The sequence below is a fragment of the Diadema antillarum genome, unplaced genomic scaffold (assembly GCF_040938485.1).
Source record: "Diadema antillarum isolate AM-2024a unplaced genomic scaffold, OU_Dant_1.0 scf00000170, whole genome shotgun sequence".
In the NCBI taxonomy this organism is placed as follows: Eukaryota; Metazoa; Echinodermata; class Echinoidea; order Diadematoida; family Diadematidae; genus Diadema; species Diadema antillarum.
The window spans coordinates 831,405-848,147 of NW_027271059.1; the positions used below are offsets into that span (position 1 = coordinate 831,405).

A 16,743-nucleotide genomic window follows, 5' to 3' on the forward strand; every position below is an offset into this window, starting at 1 on the left:
TTCGGCCATCCCACCATTTACATGCCTTGTCAAAAGCGATATTGCCTCCCTTGAAAATGTAAATATTATTCCAAGATGCATCAGAGGTGAGGCTGTGGCGGTGCATGTAAGTGGGTTGGGATTGGGTGGAATAGGCACCAAAACCATTTTAAGGGGTCTTGTATACATGTACAACCCCCCCCCCCCCCACACGCACACACGCGCACACACACAAACACATACATTCATTCATACTGATGTCGGGTGTGTGATGTCGAATCTGATCATCACAAACGCTTTTCAAGCCTTTTTAAGCCTTTCCCCGGTTACGAGACTCTACTCTGCGTATAAGTCGACATACTCTGATAATAATATTTTGATATGTGTGTCTGACTCAATCTGACTCAATCGCCATTCGATGATGGTGATAATAATGATGATAATAATAATAATAATAATAATTCAAATCCAAACTTAAAACTTATCTGTTCCTTTCATACTGAGGACTGTAATTGCTGTATGTCATTAATGTTGGATCAATATTGTATTTTTAATTGGTATAAATGTTGTATTCTTTATTTGGTATTTTTTTGTTTTTGTTGACCATTTTCTTCTTTGTTGAAATGTTTGAATATGTATATGCATGTAAATATAATTATGATATCTTTTCATTTTTGAAGCGCCATGAGCACTGATAAGTGGACCTGTGCGCTATACAAGTAGCCACTATTATTATTATTATTATTATTAATGGAGTCTTTTAATGCGTCATGTCTGTCACACAGCAGCACTCCTGGCGCAGACAGGTAAGACCTCCTCTGGTACTGGTCCGAGAGATATGAAAATTCTTTGAGGAAAGGGCTGAATGGAGAATCAGAAGAGGGTGGACGATAAATCACATGCAAACGTGTAGAGCCAAGGTCAGTTAAAATATACACCTGGAGCAATTCAAAGGACTTAAATTCCACTGGTGAAGCTTTCAAATGAAGACTTATTAGTTCACTTCTAAACTAAAAGGAGACCGACACGGCGACACCTCTCCCACGCCTCGCTAATTGGCACATGGGAGAATATATACCCATCAGGTGTGAGCTCTCTTAAAACTGCAGAGCCTCCTTCAGTAAGCTATGTTTCAAATATCCCGAGATTGTCAATCTGATTGTCTTTTACAAATTCACTGACCTCACATGCTTTGTTTCTCACTGAACGCGCATTCAGAAAACCAAAAGAGGCATTCCCTTCAGCTGTCTTACTTTTCCTTGCAGTAGAAATATACTCCTTTTGGTTCTTGGAGTGAGAAAGTTTCACCCTTTGCACCTGCACGAGTCCCTCTCTTGGTAGCAGGTGTCCTATTAATTCCTACAGATCTGATCAATGTAAAAAAACAACAAAAGATGTATGCAGAAGCCAGTAGACTCCAGACTTGATATTTCAATTAGATTTTGGAAGTGAAATGGTGGTAACAAGAAAGCACGGTCGGACATCGGACCAAGGAGGTTTTATACATGGAGTTCCAACTGGCTGTAATTATTCAAACATTTGTCAGATTTCTATTGATGTACAAAATAATTCCACAGGTGCACTTGTGCCTTTGATGATCGATGTTCGACGCCGCCGTCTTGCTGAGCAATCTGAAGATTCATTTTGAACGTTATAACGTTTGCCATATTTTGCTTATTCATTTATTAAAACAAAAGTCCCTAGGGTAGTAGAATCCAATAATTTGTTCGAAGGGCACCAAGTCCATGGGGGGGGGGGGGGGTGGGGTGGGGGCAGGGGTGGGGTGGGGCAAAGGCCCCAAATTCAAGAGATTATTTAAAGAAAATGTCTGTATGTATCTGCCCAATAATCGGAGGGGGGGGGGTAACATGATTATGAATACATAAGAACACTAGATTACACGTTCCTTCCCCTTCCTTGATGTTCAAATCGAAAGAATCCTTAATGAATACAACAGCATGATTAATGTTCATTAATACGTTCCCATGAATAAACACATTGCATTGAAGATGATAACATTATGAATATTTCAATGTAATTTCTTTCCTTGAATTTATGTCAGAGCGTAGTAACAATTAAGTCCTATTTGTATAAATATACAGCATGGTGAATGATATGTTCACAAATAGGGCCTACAACGTTCCCATGAATCAACACAATGCGTTGAAGATGATAACGTCATGTATATTTCTATGTTTGTTGTTTCCGTTGAAAAAAAAAAATCGTTATCCCTTGGATTGATGTCAAAGCATAATAATAATCATGGGCGTAAATGGGAGGGGGTGGGGGATGCATCCCCCCGCTCTTGGAGGAGAGAGGTATGGCCTGTACAATTACTCCCCCCCCCCCCCCCATTAAAAAAAAAATGAAATGAAGAAGAAGAAATGTGGTTGTAATAATTTTGGCATACTGCATTACGTTCGATCTTACGCCCGCCTATCATAGTGAGAGGTAAAGAGATTTTAGGATTTGCATCCATAATTTCTCAAGTGCTCGCTCGCTTCAATCGCTTATAAAATATCAACTTAAAATCTTACAGAAGTGTGCACTATATCTCTGAATTCCACGTCTGAAAATGCAAAAAACATCCCTCGCGTAGGAGGCGGTAACCCCCGTCCCGCACTCTCCTTCCGCACATTTCCCTGAATATAATTGTCTTACTTTTTCGATAGAAAAAAAACAACAGAATATTTCATCAAAAGGATGCACTAGATTCCTGAATTTCAAGCCTGAAAATGCAATTTTTCCCTCGTATAACACCACAAGTTTTGCACCCCCACCCTCTTCTCCCCCCCCCCCCCCATAATGAAAAAGGTTATACGCCCCTTGGGATGATAATTTTAATTGACTTAATTAAAAAAAAATCAACAAAACCCATAGAAATAAGAAACGATCTACTACATAATTTTCATTCAGAAATAAAATCCATATTACTGTTTTTCTTTTCATTTCATTTTTGTATGTACACATCGCGCGCGCGTGTGTATCGTGGGCCTGTACTCGTACTAGTATGTGATGATTATCGCCGATCATCCCCCCCCCCCCGTACGAATTTATGCCAGTAAATTGGTGAAACTCTGTAGGATCAGAGGGACAACGTGATTTGTTTTCGTTTTGAGGGTCCAAAAAATATACTTGCACCCCGCAGAACTGAACCAACGATGACGATATTATTTGTGCAAATGCAGCGCCTTATCCATTATACTCCGCAAAAAAAAAGACAAAAATAGTAAACACATTTTCAACTTCATGTTTCTTATATTAGACTGTAATAAAAAAATCAATAAATTATATGATCAAATTAAATTTGATTGTTTTTCAACATGGTAGCAAAAGCCAAATTGAAGCTCTACGCATGAGTGAACACACTTATTTTTCTGTTCCAATGTGCAAAAGTCAAAATAGCAAAATTGCATATACATACAAAAAAAAAGCCAGGCGAATCAAAAATCACACATATTGGGGATAAAAGTAAGATAAAGCATGATAGAAGTCTACATCATCCATTGCGCTTGAAAATAAAAATTATAGTAAGAAAATAAATCTTTCTTTAAAGTCACAATCTCTGTATCTTTAGGTGTTTTATTTCCTTTATTTCTTTAAAGTCCGTATCTTGTTTTGCCACCATAATTGTCAATCAGAGGAGCACATCGACGGCGCATGCTGGATATCACTCGGTGTGCTCTCTCTTGTGGAAGCTTCTTCCACTCTTCGGTCACTTACCGACGCAGGTCTTGAAGGGCTCACACCTGTAAATGTAATAGTCCAGGCTAGAAGGCACCCAACCTAGTTTTTCGATATATACAATGTTTTTTTTTCGATATATACAATGTTTTTTTTTATGGTTTCTTGTCAATTCGAGGGTGCTGATTCCAAATCCGATTGATGCCGCTCGCGTAACCTTGAGCATTTTCGGCAAAATGCAAAAATCCAAAATGGCCGCCAGATATGCTAATTCGGCCGTGATAAACACAATAATGGGCATTATATGACCAATTATTCCACTAAACTTTGTACATTTCTGTTCCTAGAGTTACTCCATCTGCATTTGCAAGAGAAGTTTCATTTCATATAGGTTCATTTAGTATTTAAAGCTCCTTTTTTAATTCAAAATAGCCACCATTCCTACGCTTATGTAATGAATGGCAAAACGTAATATTAATGGAAATATAGGAAAAATTCACTGTATTTCCAGTCCCGTACCTACGCTGTCATAAAGTGTTGCATGTGTAATACAAATATGTTGGGTGTCACTTACAATATGGAGGGCCTACATGTATATTTGAGCATTTAATATTCATAAACCTTACGATGTTTAACACAATTTCGTATATATTTCATTTTGTCTCAACAACGAATATAAGTTCACTAAACGTCTCGCAACAAATCAATATACTAGTACCATAATATTCTACACGCAGGTTGAATATAGAAATGTAATACTAACACAATTAAGAAGCCTAGATGCACGGTATTCATCAAAAATGTTGAAAATGGAGGGGAAGCTAGAAAGCAAACCTTCTAATATACATTCTCCTAAAACCATATTAACAAAGTACAGAAAAATCCTGTACAGTAAGTGCAAAGATACATGGTTGCTGACAAAAACACATCGGACATTAATGACTCAACTAAAAACCCTTTACATTGGTTACCTAGAGCAATCCTGAATCTGCAAGTGCTGAAGATTAAAGACAAGCAGTGTGAAGTTGTTATACCACTGCTTTCAGAATGAGGCAGCACTGTACACTGGCCTACTATGGCAAAAGGAAGCAAGTGACAAAAGTGACATTTCTCGTAAAAGAGCAAAATGTGTCTGTCATTTACACTGACGTCAATGGACTATCATGATGTCTTATTTAACATATCTCTTAATAGGATGAGTGTTTCTGCATGAAATTTGGCCTGGAAGAAGAGCTCATTATGTGAATTATGAAAACATCAATAACTCAAATTCGGATGGTATGTCACTTGCTTCCTTTTGCCAAAGTAGGGCAGTACAGATCTCAGAGTCCCCCTTGACATCGTATATGCAAACACATTGACTCCGGAGAAAAAAAAAACTGGTGGTAAAATATCATCTACCATATAATTTTATAATTCATCTGGGTTAACATGAAAAACTTTTGGGCATTGTTTTCATTTCAGAGGTTTGACGACAGGAAGTGAGGTGGTCCCTTGTTTCCACTTTCCCCTGCCTCATGCTCTTTCTCAGATGAGGGGACGGAAAACTTTGTATGATATCGCTTTTAGATAATGTAGAACAGGACAGGTAATTGGAAATTTCATTTGTGTTATCATCTAGGATTCAGCCTTTTTAATTCAGTAAATCAGAGTGAATATTATGATGTTGAACATCTCAAGGCAAGTAGGGCTAAGTATCAAATGTTCATATATCTATTAATTCCTGATAAACGATCTTGATGTTGCATGGTGTCAATTCAAGCTTTGGTGGATTTTTCCAAATTCCTATATAGGGAAAAATTCAGATTGAGGTAGCAAAGTTGATTATGGATGTTTGCATCAAAATGTAAACAGCTTTTGTTAGTAACAACCTTCTGATTTATACTCATGTAGCACACAAATTGATAAACAGTGTACCTGAGTGATAGAAAAAAAAGAACATTTATTTATTTCCATGTACACTTTGCCATTCATATTGTGCATATTGTGCAGGGGTATATGAGTGGTATCCATTTTGAAGTTTTGTATTAAGAAGAATATAGTAAGCCTAAGAATGATAAATTTTCTGTTTGTTTGCTTGTTTTTTTGCTTGTTTTGTTTGTGGCACTCATCAGATTTGCATTGCACATGCAAAACTTGATAAAAAATCGTGGGTATGTGGTTGAAAATTCGTGTTCTATATTTCTATGCATATTTTTTGCCATTCATATATTACATGAGTATAGCATTTTGAATTTAAATAAACTTAAAATATTAACAGTACTTTTTCAAATGAAAAATTTCTTGCATGTGCAAGTAGAATTACTCAAGGAACAAAAATTCTAAAAACTTTGATGGAATAATTGGTCATAAAATTGACATAACTGGGATTATCATGGCCAAATTAGCATATCTGGCGGCCATTTTGGATATTTGCATTTTGCCGAAAATGCTCAAGGTTACGCGAGTGGTATCAATCGGATTTGGAATCAGCACCCTCGAATTGACAAGAAACCATAAAAAAATTGTATATATATATATATATATATATATATATATTAAAAAACAAGGTTAGGTGCACGTTCTATGGAGCCTAGCCTGGACTATAATGGAATGTCCCAGACCCCTTCACAAATTCGTACCAAAGATACCAGAATAAATTAAGGAAAAAATAATAATTAACAGTCATTAATGCAGTTTTGCATAAAACTGAATAGCTGCAGATATTGAGTATGAATTCCTCTACAAACAGCATTTTGATTTGAAGATGAAAGCTTTTCTCATGGAATTTGAAAGAACTATATTTCATTGGGTGCATGTACGGAAAATAGGTGATTTTTTGAGTGAAAAGAACTTGTAGTCAGGCTTTGTGGACCCTTGGACAGAGTTTGAGCCGAAGAACCTGCCTTTGAAAATTTGATAGATGACAGGGTATATCTCACTTATCCAGATTAGTGAAGATGAAATACCTATGTTGCGACACGGATTGTCGCCCCCGGTTCGGGGCGACAATCCGTGACGGAGTTGGCGGCACGGATTGTCGCCTGGCGACAATCCGTGACGCTTGTGCAGTTCCCAGTTTTTGACCTCGAAGGCGACAATCCGTGATGGCAAAAAATTTCTTGCGACACGGATTGTCGCCCCGTCACGGATTGTCGCCCCGGGCTCGGGATGGTTCCTCCGGTGTTAGGCTTTGGTGGGATGGGTATGACTGGTAAGTTATGCGTATGTGTGTGTGTGTGTGTGTGTGTGTGTGTGTGTATTGTGAGCTGCATGATATGTGATGTGTATGATTTGTTGTGTGTGTGTGTGTGTATGTATGTGTGTTTGGAGTATAATAATACAATATGTAGAAACTGTGCATGTGTGGTGGTTGTATAGTGGTAGTGGTTTGTTTGTCTGTGTGTATACGTGTGCCTGTATGCTTACGTGTGTATGTGGTATATAGTGGCGTATGTGTATATCAAAGGGTATGTGATGGTGCGTGTTTGTGGGCGCAGTTTTGAGCCTGCATGGGTACCTGAGGGGTGTGGTGTTCGTGGGCTACGTAGGCCCTACGTATGTGTGTTGTGTGTGAGCGTTCGTGTGTCCACGTATTGCAAAGGCCCCAGTCACATAATGCTCTGCGTCCGGCGTTACGTCCAAAAACCAAAAGTCATTTTTCTTTTCTGCGGACACCCGGGGATCTCTTCCTGTCACCAGAGCATTTTTACAAAACATACGGGAAAAAATATGCGGCGATACGGAGAGATACGACCAAATGCGAATACTTGCGTCCACTTGCGGATATTCTTACGAATTAGCACGTAATTTTGTTCTTTCAACTTGCATAAACTTCCGAATAGTTCGGAACACTTGCGGAGAGTTGCGACTATTTACGGAGAGTTGCGGATATTTTCGGATAGTTACAGATTGTTATAAATAATTATGTAAATTATGTACAATATGACGATCCCTGCCAAATCAATGTATTATGACAGCAAATTTATCACATATTAGACTGTCTTACATTGTACACTGGGGAAAACTGAAATTGAATTTACGTACAAGTTGTGAAAAGTTTTCGCATTTCTTTAATTTGCTTTACAGTTATGAAAGATATATGAAATTTTGAACTTGAAGTGTGATTTTTTTTTGTGCAGCTCAAATATGGATAAACATCATAAATGTAAAGACTACATAACATAATTATACACAAATAGAATACTATCTAGATCGATAAGTTAAACAGAGTAAGAAAATATTCCTTACAGTCATGGAATAGACAAACTGTGGTTACGCTGTCATTGTGCAGCGATATTCATGACTTTCTGGATTATGTTAAGGAGATTGTTATAATAAAGCAAAGCCTATTACATTTCCAAAAAAAAAAAAAATTAGGACATTCGGACACCCCTCCCACACCCAAATACAATAGATTATTAAAAAAATGTAATATCCATGGAGCGTGAAGTGGGTAAGACTATAGGGAAATATTGAATTCGTTCTCATTTTATATCGTTTGCTGTCACCTGCTGTCACCTCATCCCCAACCCAAAAATTGCTTTCCGAGTTACGAAAAATATAAATTCAAATAGTACAAGGAAAAAATGTTCAGCACCAATGGTCAAGCGATGTCATGCGTATGTGGGTGCCACCTAAAATGACCATAATATGTGGGAGTTTGCGGTTCTGCCTCTCCACCGCTCCGAGTGTGTTGTAGCATTCCTTCAGGTAAATGCGCTGCAGCTTGGCAACACGAGTTGTGTGGCTTCCCACTCGTCTCTGTGTTCCCATGCGAGTGGAAAACAGAAAACGTCGAAGGACGTACTCATCTACAGCATCCCCTGTACAATTCCCTGTACCTAGAGGTTCGTTGATCCAAAAATGAAATTCGGAATAACGAACCTTCGAATAAAGAACCTCCGACTAAAGAGCCTTCAGAATAACGAACTTTTGCAATAACAAAATGTAACCCCCTCCCCACATACACACACACCCGAACCGATACCACATTCCTTTCTGATGAAACGACTTCCCAATGTTGATAGATAAGACATAATGGACCGTATGCAGAAAAGCAGCATCCGCCCGCACGCAAGCACCACTCCAAATTCATAAACAAATCCGCCAAACAAACTCATCAAAGTCAAAGTTGCTGATAAAATCAATATCAACGTTTCTGCTAGCTACAGCTTACTAGGTATCCCTCCCCACGCGCAGCTAAAAAACACATACGCAAAAAGCTGACATAATAAACATATTCTTCCATCATACACACACACACACACACGCCCGCGCGCGCGCACACACACGCGCACAAACGGACACTAAATTATCATGTGCACGCGCACATACACACTTCCTTGCAACCTCACCATGACTTTTACATGACATTTTTGCATGGATGTAGCCATGTAAGTTATGTGTTAGTATTTCAATGACTATGTCCAGAACGATATTACCCAGCAAAATGTGCTTCAGGGCGGGCGACAATCCGTGCCGCCAGCCCTCGTCACCGATTGTCGACAGACGACAATCCGTGACGGGGGCGACAATCCGTGCCGCCAACGCCCTACACGGATTGTCGCCCCGAGCATTAGGCGACAATCCGTGTCGCAACACACCTCATTTCTTCCAGCTATTTTACAGAATTTTGAATTTTAACACACGTCTCTATGGGGAGTTATTTACCCGTGTGAGCCTTGAAGGGTGTCACATGCCGGATGCACCTATTTTCGGCCACCCCTAGATGGTGCCATAACGGCTTCAATAGGGTTCATATCGGGTTCATATCGGGTTCATATCGGGCAATGGATCCATTCGCTCGATGTTGTGTTCCTCCATAACTGGTGAATAACTCAGGTGCGATGAAGACGTGCGTTATCATCTATGAAGACGGTGTTTACACTCCTCTCATCAATGGTAGTGGAATGTCATCGATCTACCTTTCCGCATTCAAGTTTTATACCGTTGAGGATGACCATCTCTGTGCGGTCCTTACACGTGATGCCTCCCCATACCAGGGCACTCCTTCCGTGTCCCTGCTGTAGGCCTACTTCCTTGACACGGCATCCCTGAAACACTCATTGCTCCTTCTCAAGACACGTTTTTTGTTTTGTTTTGTTTTTGGGTTTTTTTTTTGCAATCGTTGTGTTGCAAACAGAAGCGGGACTCATCTCTGAAGAGCGCCATTCAGCCCTTGTCCACCTCTCATGGTTCCTTGCCCACTGTAGTATTTCTTCTATGTGTGCAAGCATGAAAGTTTTTTTTTTTTTTTTTTTTTGTTTGTTTTTGCTGGTTTTCTTGATCTGATTCCTCAGTGTCGATTTCTTATGGTTTGTGTTGATACGTAGGCGAGCATTTTGATCTCAGGCTTCATTGATTTGTGCCACCATGGCAGGCGCAGTTACAAATCGTCTTCGAAGTGCAATTGTCTTGATTCGTCTGTCCTCGACAGGTGTGGTTACTTTTGGACGACCTGACCATGGCCGATCTTTTGACACTACCTGTCTGCCGGTAGCATTTATACAACTTTGATATCGTAGCGCTTGGGACACATGGAACAGGTCGGCAACAGTTCTCACAATTTTTTCCAAACTCTAGGTATTCAACTTCTCCTACTTTGATGGAAAGAACAGGCATCTTGTCTTTTGGATTGTTTTCAGTATCCAATTTCACAGAATTCTTGCATTCACCCTAGTGGCTGGCTACTCCGGATCCTATTTGAATATTGATTCAAACAAATTATCTTCTATTTTTTTTTTCTTTTGTGAGAAAGAGGGAGAGGAAGAGAGTGTACATGCTCAATCATGAAGTTTAGTCTAGTCTATCTCTTCTTAAACGATAAAGCTATTATGTGCCCTTGATCATTTATTCCCATGTGAAAGAGCATTAACAGATCAATGACAGACCATTGTTCTTTTTCTTCTTTTTTATTATTGGCATTCATGCATAGAATCGAGCTTTATGTTACCCTAACAGGCTAACAGAGTATTAAATTTAGTTTTATCTGATATGTAATTTACTAGTTTTTATCACAGTATAAAAGAATTATGTAAAATCCGATTTGGAAAAAGTGTTTCCTTTCTTCTTTTTTATTTGCGTTCCATCTCCAATAAAGCGGAGAGGAAGAATAAGTAGACAGATCACTTAGTAACTTAAACCAAAAGAGACTTACTGTAAAAACTAAATCAGACAGAATGAAAAGGACTTCTAACTTCAAAACGTATCAAAGGATCAGTTTTCAGTTTTATAATTCAAAGTATTTGCTTTGCTTGGCATTAATGTCTCGTCATCCACATCCAGAAGTTTAAATCGAAGTTGATAACAATGATTATAATAATTTTGTTAATAATAATAACAATGATAATAATGATAATAATAATGATAATAATAAGAATAAGAAGAAGAATAATAATGAGAATAATCAACGCTTATATAACGCATAACACAGTGTACATGTCCCTATGCGTTCAAGAAAGGGAAAGACTACAGTATATGTCTCCCCCCCCCCAAAAAAAAAAAAAAAAAAAGAAAAAAGAAAAGAAAGCACAATCGGACTTTCCGCAACGATAACTTGTGAAGTGGTGAATCAATCCAAATACAATTTTAAGGTATGAAACTATAACTTATTACCTACACCTTACAGGATACCCCACTCTATTTGCTTCAGTGGTCAAAGAGAAATTAATATCTTTGCAGAGCATGTCAGGAATCCATTCCCTTCAAGTTTTGTCCATTGTATTCACTCCTTAATACACAGTTCCGTGAGCATCCAAGTGCTAAACTTGGAGGAAACGGACCCGTGATATGCTTACCTCGATACACATTTCTCTGTGACCACTTAACCAAAGTGAATGGGGTTTTATGCAAAATGTAGGTAAGAAGTTATAGTTTCATACCCTGAAATAGCATTCACATTGTTTAATCATTAAAGTATGTAAATGTGGAATCCGATTGTAATTTTTGGGGGTTACTGTATAATACTGTACAATATCCAATTGCAGCAGTACTGAGTTACATGTTTGCTTAAATTGTGAAGAGAATCGTTTTCAAGGCAGATGTGAACCTATTGATAATGATAATTTGTCTAGATTCTGAGGTAGATTATTCCATATAATAGAACATTCCTTAAATGATATGTTCATGGTATTACATAAATCATAATTATGCAAACATTTGCTCTTCATAAAAGTTGGTTCTTGTGTTGGGAATAACAAGTTTTTTGTTTTGTTTTGTTTTTTGGAATGAATGTTCCTTTCTGGTGTGTACATTTGAAGCACAGTTCTCTTAAATAGTGTCGAGCAAGCAAATCAAAACATACAAAAGCTAGTACATGGAGTAAACTGTATACAACTTTGGACTTGAACCAGAGTAAGCTTCTTCGAACTGGTGAAATTTGTTCATGTTTTAAGTTTGGATACCACCCGTGCAGTGGAGTTTCGGATAGCTCGCAAACTCTCTATTTGTTTGATCAGCAATCCAAAAAGAAATTCTATTACAAAATTCAACAGCGCATGACGAAAGCATGAACCAAATGTTGTGCTGCGTGTTTGTGGATAACCTTCCGAATCTTCCAAGGTTAATATAATGCGAATGAAGCATTCTGAACGACATTTTTTTTTTTGACACAAGTTTTTCTTTTAGCAATTTATCATCCAAAATGACACCTAAGTTTCTACAATTGTTTTTTTCTTTGTTTTGCTGATTAAATTGTATAGTACAAATGTACCATCAAAATCAAGAGACTGTATAGATTCATGTGCCGGAAAACCAAAGAAAAGTGGAGAAATTGTGTTGTGACACTATTTAACTTGTGCCCATTGATACACTCGTTTAACAAACTTACTATTGCGAATTATTCGTAGCATGATTAATGACTGTTAAGAAACTGCACTTTCCACGACACTTAAAGGACAAGTTCACCTTCATATACATGTGGATTGAGTGAAGGCAACAATATTAGTAGAACACATCAGTGAAACTTTGGGGAAATCCGACAATCCATTCAAAAGTTATGAATTTTTAAAGCATCTGTGCAATCACTGCTGGAGGAGAAGACTACTACAGTGTATGATGTCACATGCGTACAACAATGTAAAGAAAATAAAAAGAGAATTTCACAAAACTTGACTTTTTGAATAAAGTGCACATTTCTTCGACATGTTACTGACTTACTAGTATGTTAGGGGTAATATTATTTCCCCTGACTTCTGAAAGAGAGAAGTCGAGTGTTCTTTTATTATGTGAGAAAAGTGAGAATATCTTGAATTTTCTTTATACATGTACTTTCTTTATGTAGTTGTACTCATATGACATCACAAGCTATAGTAGTCTTCTCATCCAGCCGTGACTGAGCAGAAACTTCAAAAATTCATAACTTTTGAACGGATTGTCCGATTTTCCTCAAACTCTCATTGATGTGTTCCACTAAACTTGCTGCATTCACTCAACCCACATGTCTATGAAGGTGAACTTGTCCATTAATGACTTATAACTCAACTCCATTCACCCAACATTTTCTGATTACTAGCTTCAAACCCCCCCCCCCCAAAAAAAAAAAAAAGAGAGAAAACGTTATTTTGTTATGATTTTATCCACCCTGCTACAGCATGTTCGGACCAAAGACCGACATCTTTGTCAAATGTCATTAAGTGACTATTTCTCTATATTTTTTCATATTTTTCTATGATGGCGCCTAATCTCATTCTGACCATGATCCCATAGTATAATGCGAATCAAAGTAACTATTCAAACACGTATCGTCAGTTTCACAATGAGTAATGAAATGTCGCTGTGATTAAAAAAAAAATGTATTACAAAAAGTTATGATTTTTCTTGAAAGTAAATGCACTTTATCAAAAAAAAAAATCGAAAGCCGAATGACATTTAACGTGCAGAATATTGTGCCCTTAAAAGCACAGTGTTGACAATTCATCGCTGCGGGAAGGGTCAAAGTGGAAGAGTTGTTTCCGAACAAAACTGCGCGGCCTCAGCCTTAAGTCTCCTGTGTAAGAGTATACCTCGTTGATGTGGTTTGCAACCCAATGTCAGTGCTACCCAAAGTCGGTGTCAATGGGTTTCTGTTTCATGTTGAACTGACATAATCCGGCTAACCTCTCCGTCAGTTTGATCTGCCCCTTGCATTTGGGAATGAAACGTCGGCTAGCTTCTCTGACCTGAAGAAGCATGAGCAATTTCCTTTTCAAGGAAATCCTCTTTGAAATCAAGTCCTACAAGCTGAAAGTCAAGAAAAACGACACTTATAAGACGGGGATTATATTTCGGGTAACAGTTTTGTTCTGCTTCGATTTCTGCAAAAAGAGGACGGTTCTTATTAAAGGCGAGCTCACACATCCAGCTTGACAACTCGTCAGCGATCCTGTTACGCGTAGGCTTATATGTCGTCACATCCACGGAACTTTTAGATTTTGATTCCCTTTGAATTTATTGATAAATCTTGACAGTTTTGCGTGAAAACTGAAGAAATGATATATCGGACGTGTCCAGTATCGACAAGGGTATTATCAAGTGTGTCAAATGGTATATTCATCAGTATTTCTCATGGGATTTGTGTTTCAGGCGGTCTGCACTAGCCTGCTTCCCTTAAGCATACAAACGATTTCTCGTTTTTTCAGGTCGCGACTGACTAATTTTATATACATGAAGAGCACGAGCCATGATTCAGCCATGACTTACTTGTGACTGTGCCAAGAAACAAGATTCCCCGCAAAATAAAGTGACGTGGTAATTTGTCTGTTTGCGTGCGCTCATTGTCATTGTGCTCCCATTTGAAAGTACATAATGTACTGTCTATGCCAGGAATAGGTCTGCAGTAACAATGGCGTTACTATCATCACAGTGTTTGTTTGTTTGTTTGTTTGTTTGTTTGTTTGTTTGTTTGTTTGTTGTTGTTTTTTAAGAATTTCAATAAAGGTATAAGGCAACGTGATGTTGCTTTATTTGCTGCCTTGTGTCAGTGAGTGAAAAGAAAAGTATGACCAGGATATGATTCAAGTCATTTAAGTTACTTTGCTAAAACGCATCAACGGCTTAGCAGATGTTTTCGTGTAAATCAGTGTCAAATACGGTATGTCATACCTGTATACGCGGCGAATAGGTTACACTTTTAATGTGTCTACTTAAAAATAAATGCATTATACATGTACTTGAACAGAAAACATCATAATGTTCAAAGGGCATCCTTCGGATATCCTCGGGTGCAAATTGTTGCCTGCTCTCTTTTGGATACTTTAAAAAGTGAGAGAATCACCTGTATAGGTGATCGAAGTTTGCCCGGTCGAAACATGCTAATTCCTATTCATCTGTTAGCAGTAAGAAGAAACATTCAGTAATATATGTGGATCTCCATGCAGTGACTATTCCTGGGGCATTACCGGATATTATCGCACTTCCTGTGTGAATCGCTTTTGGCCCTCAACGACGTTCTCAATGTCTTGCGCCCACTCATCTTGGGCTTGCTTCACATAGTTGCAGAGGGATGCAACGGACGAGATAAGTTCTTGAAACAGAGCTGGCGATACTACCCTTGGGAGAACGGAGAGTATTCCCACTTCCGGTCGATGACAGACCGCACTCACGCTGAAGACGGGTGTAGGCGAGCTGCTTGCAGGACTCGTCGGAAGGCAAGATGTGATTGGGGGATGGGGTCGCTGACGTAATTTGAGACTCCAGGGGCTCTGGGTGGTCGGACGGGCTTCCGGAAGTTTTCATATGTGACAAGCGTAAAAAAAAAAAAATAATGTTGGAACGGGATAACAAAGCAGCTTGACCTATTCAAAAGGATCATATCTTACGGAGTATGAATAGATTCCCGTACATAGGGCATATGCCATGCCTCATGTGTTTTTGTAGAAATTCCCATCAAATTGAATATTCTGCCCTTTACTTTTTCTTTTATTTCTGGGTGGGAAAATACAAGGAAAATATTATTAAAAAAACTTTATGGACTTAGAAATGCTTCTGTGCTTCGCAGACTTTCAACTGATTTGCATGACTGCTTAAAGTCGACGGGATAGCTAAACAAACGGAATTTGATAAGATGTATGCTCTCTATAAGACGTGAATCAAACTTTCGCCTGCTGCAAGGCGCCACACGTATCCATTACATTCAGATCAATGGCACAATAATCCCAACACTAGCCCCCTCCCCTCCGGCAAATGAAGAAGCAAGAGATATGACAAAGAAAATGAATTGGACGTCGAGGCATGGGACATCGGAAAGACAGTCGACCAGGACTAGAGCTGTCAAATAAAGATTAAATTTAACCCCTGTAAATTAGGTGAAATGAATATTTACCCGTCTGTCTCCATTCACTCCCACTCATTCTCCTCCTAAGTCGATGCTGCTACGGCTCTGATTGTTCAACCTGCATGTCATGTTTCGTGCTCTGAATAGTTGCTTTTGTTGCACCGTCCATTAGCTTACTGTACGTAAATGGCTCCTAAGACAACAAGTTAATCTTATTTGAATTGATACTTCGATTTTTTTCACAGGAGAAATATTTTGTTCTCAACTACCGGGTCACCACAAAACAAACAAATCTCTGTGGTAGATTTACGACTTCTTGCCATTGTGAAAGGAATACTTGCGACATTACAGTGTATAACGACGTTTTTATACTTTTCTTGCGAATGTGTTGGAAAAGTTTTTGAAACATATACTGCACGTAAGGATATTGTTGTTGGCATCAAGTTAGTCATATACTAGTACGTCGCTACCTTTACCTGTATACCTACGTCAGTTATTGAAGGTACAGTTCTTCCCCTGTCGGAATGTGCAACTCCGTCTTATCATTTGATCGCAACTTTGCTAGTTCAGTAAAGAGCTTTAGAACGTTAGAGGCACTCATCGTCTATTGACGTTTAAGCAGAGTTATCCGTGCAAGTATCTCCGACATCAACACTTCACAGTTATCTGCTGAAATAGTTCCTATAAATGGCTCCGTCATACAAGGGCGAGTGACTTCACACTCCATGGTTCGCTGCTAACGATTTGACAAGATTCCCGCCCACAACAGGAGGCTGTCACACGCCTTATTAGACTTCCACAAACTATGAGATTGCGATAGACGGTGGATGCAGGGCTAATTTCAGAAA

General features: G+C 38.6%; 1 protein-coding gene across 1 annotated transcript in view; it reads right to left on the bottom strand.

The window, feature by feature from the left end:
- The window catches only part of LOC139722680 (uncharacterized), an 85,443-nt gene extending 70,086 nt beyond the window's left edge, over nucleotides 1-15,357 (bottom strand). Inside the window, exon 1 of the mRNA XM_071633974.1 lies at nucleotides 15,225-15,357. Within this exon, the coding sequence (XP_071490075.1) occupies nucleotides 15,225-15,357 (133 nt within the window). The remainder of the gene's footprint in view (nucleotides 1-15,224) is intronic.
- Between the last annotated feature and the right edge of the window lie 1,386 nt (nucleotides 15,358-16,743).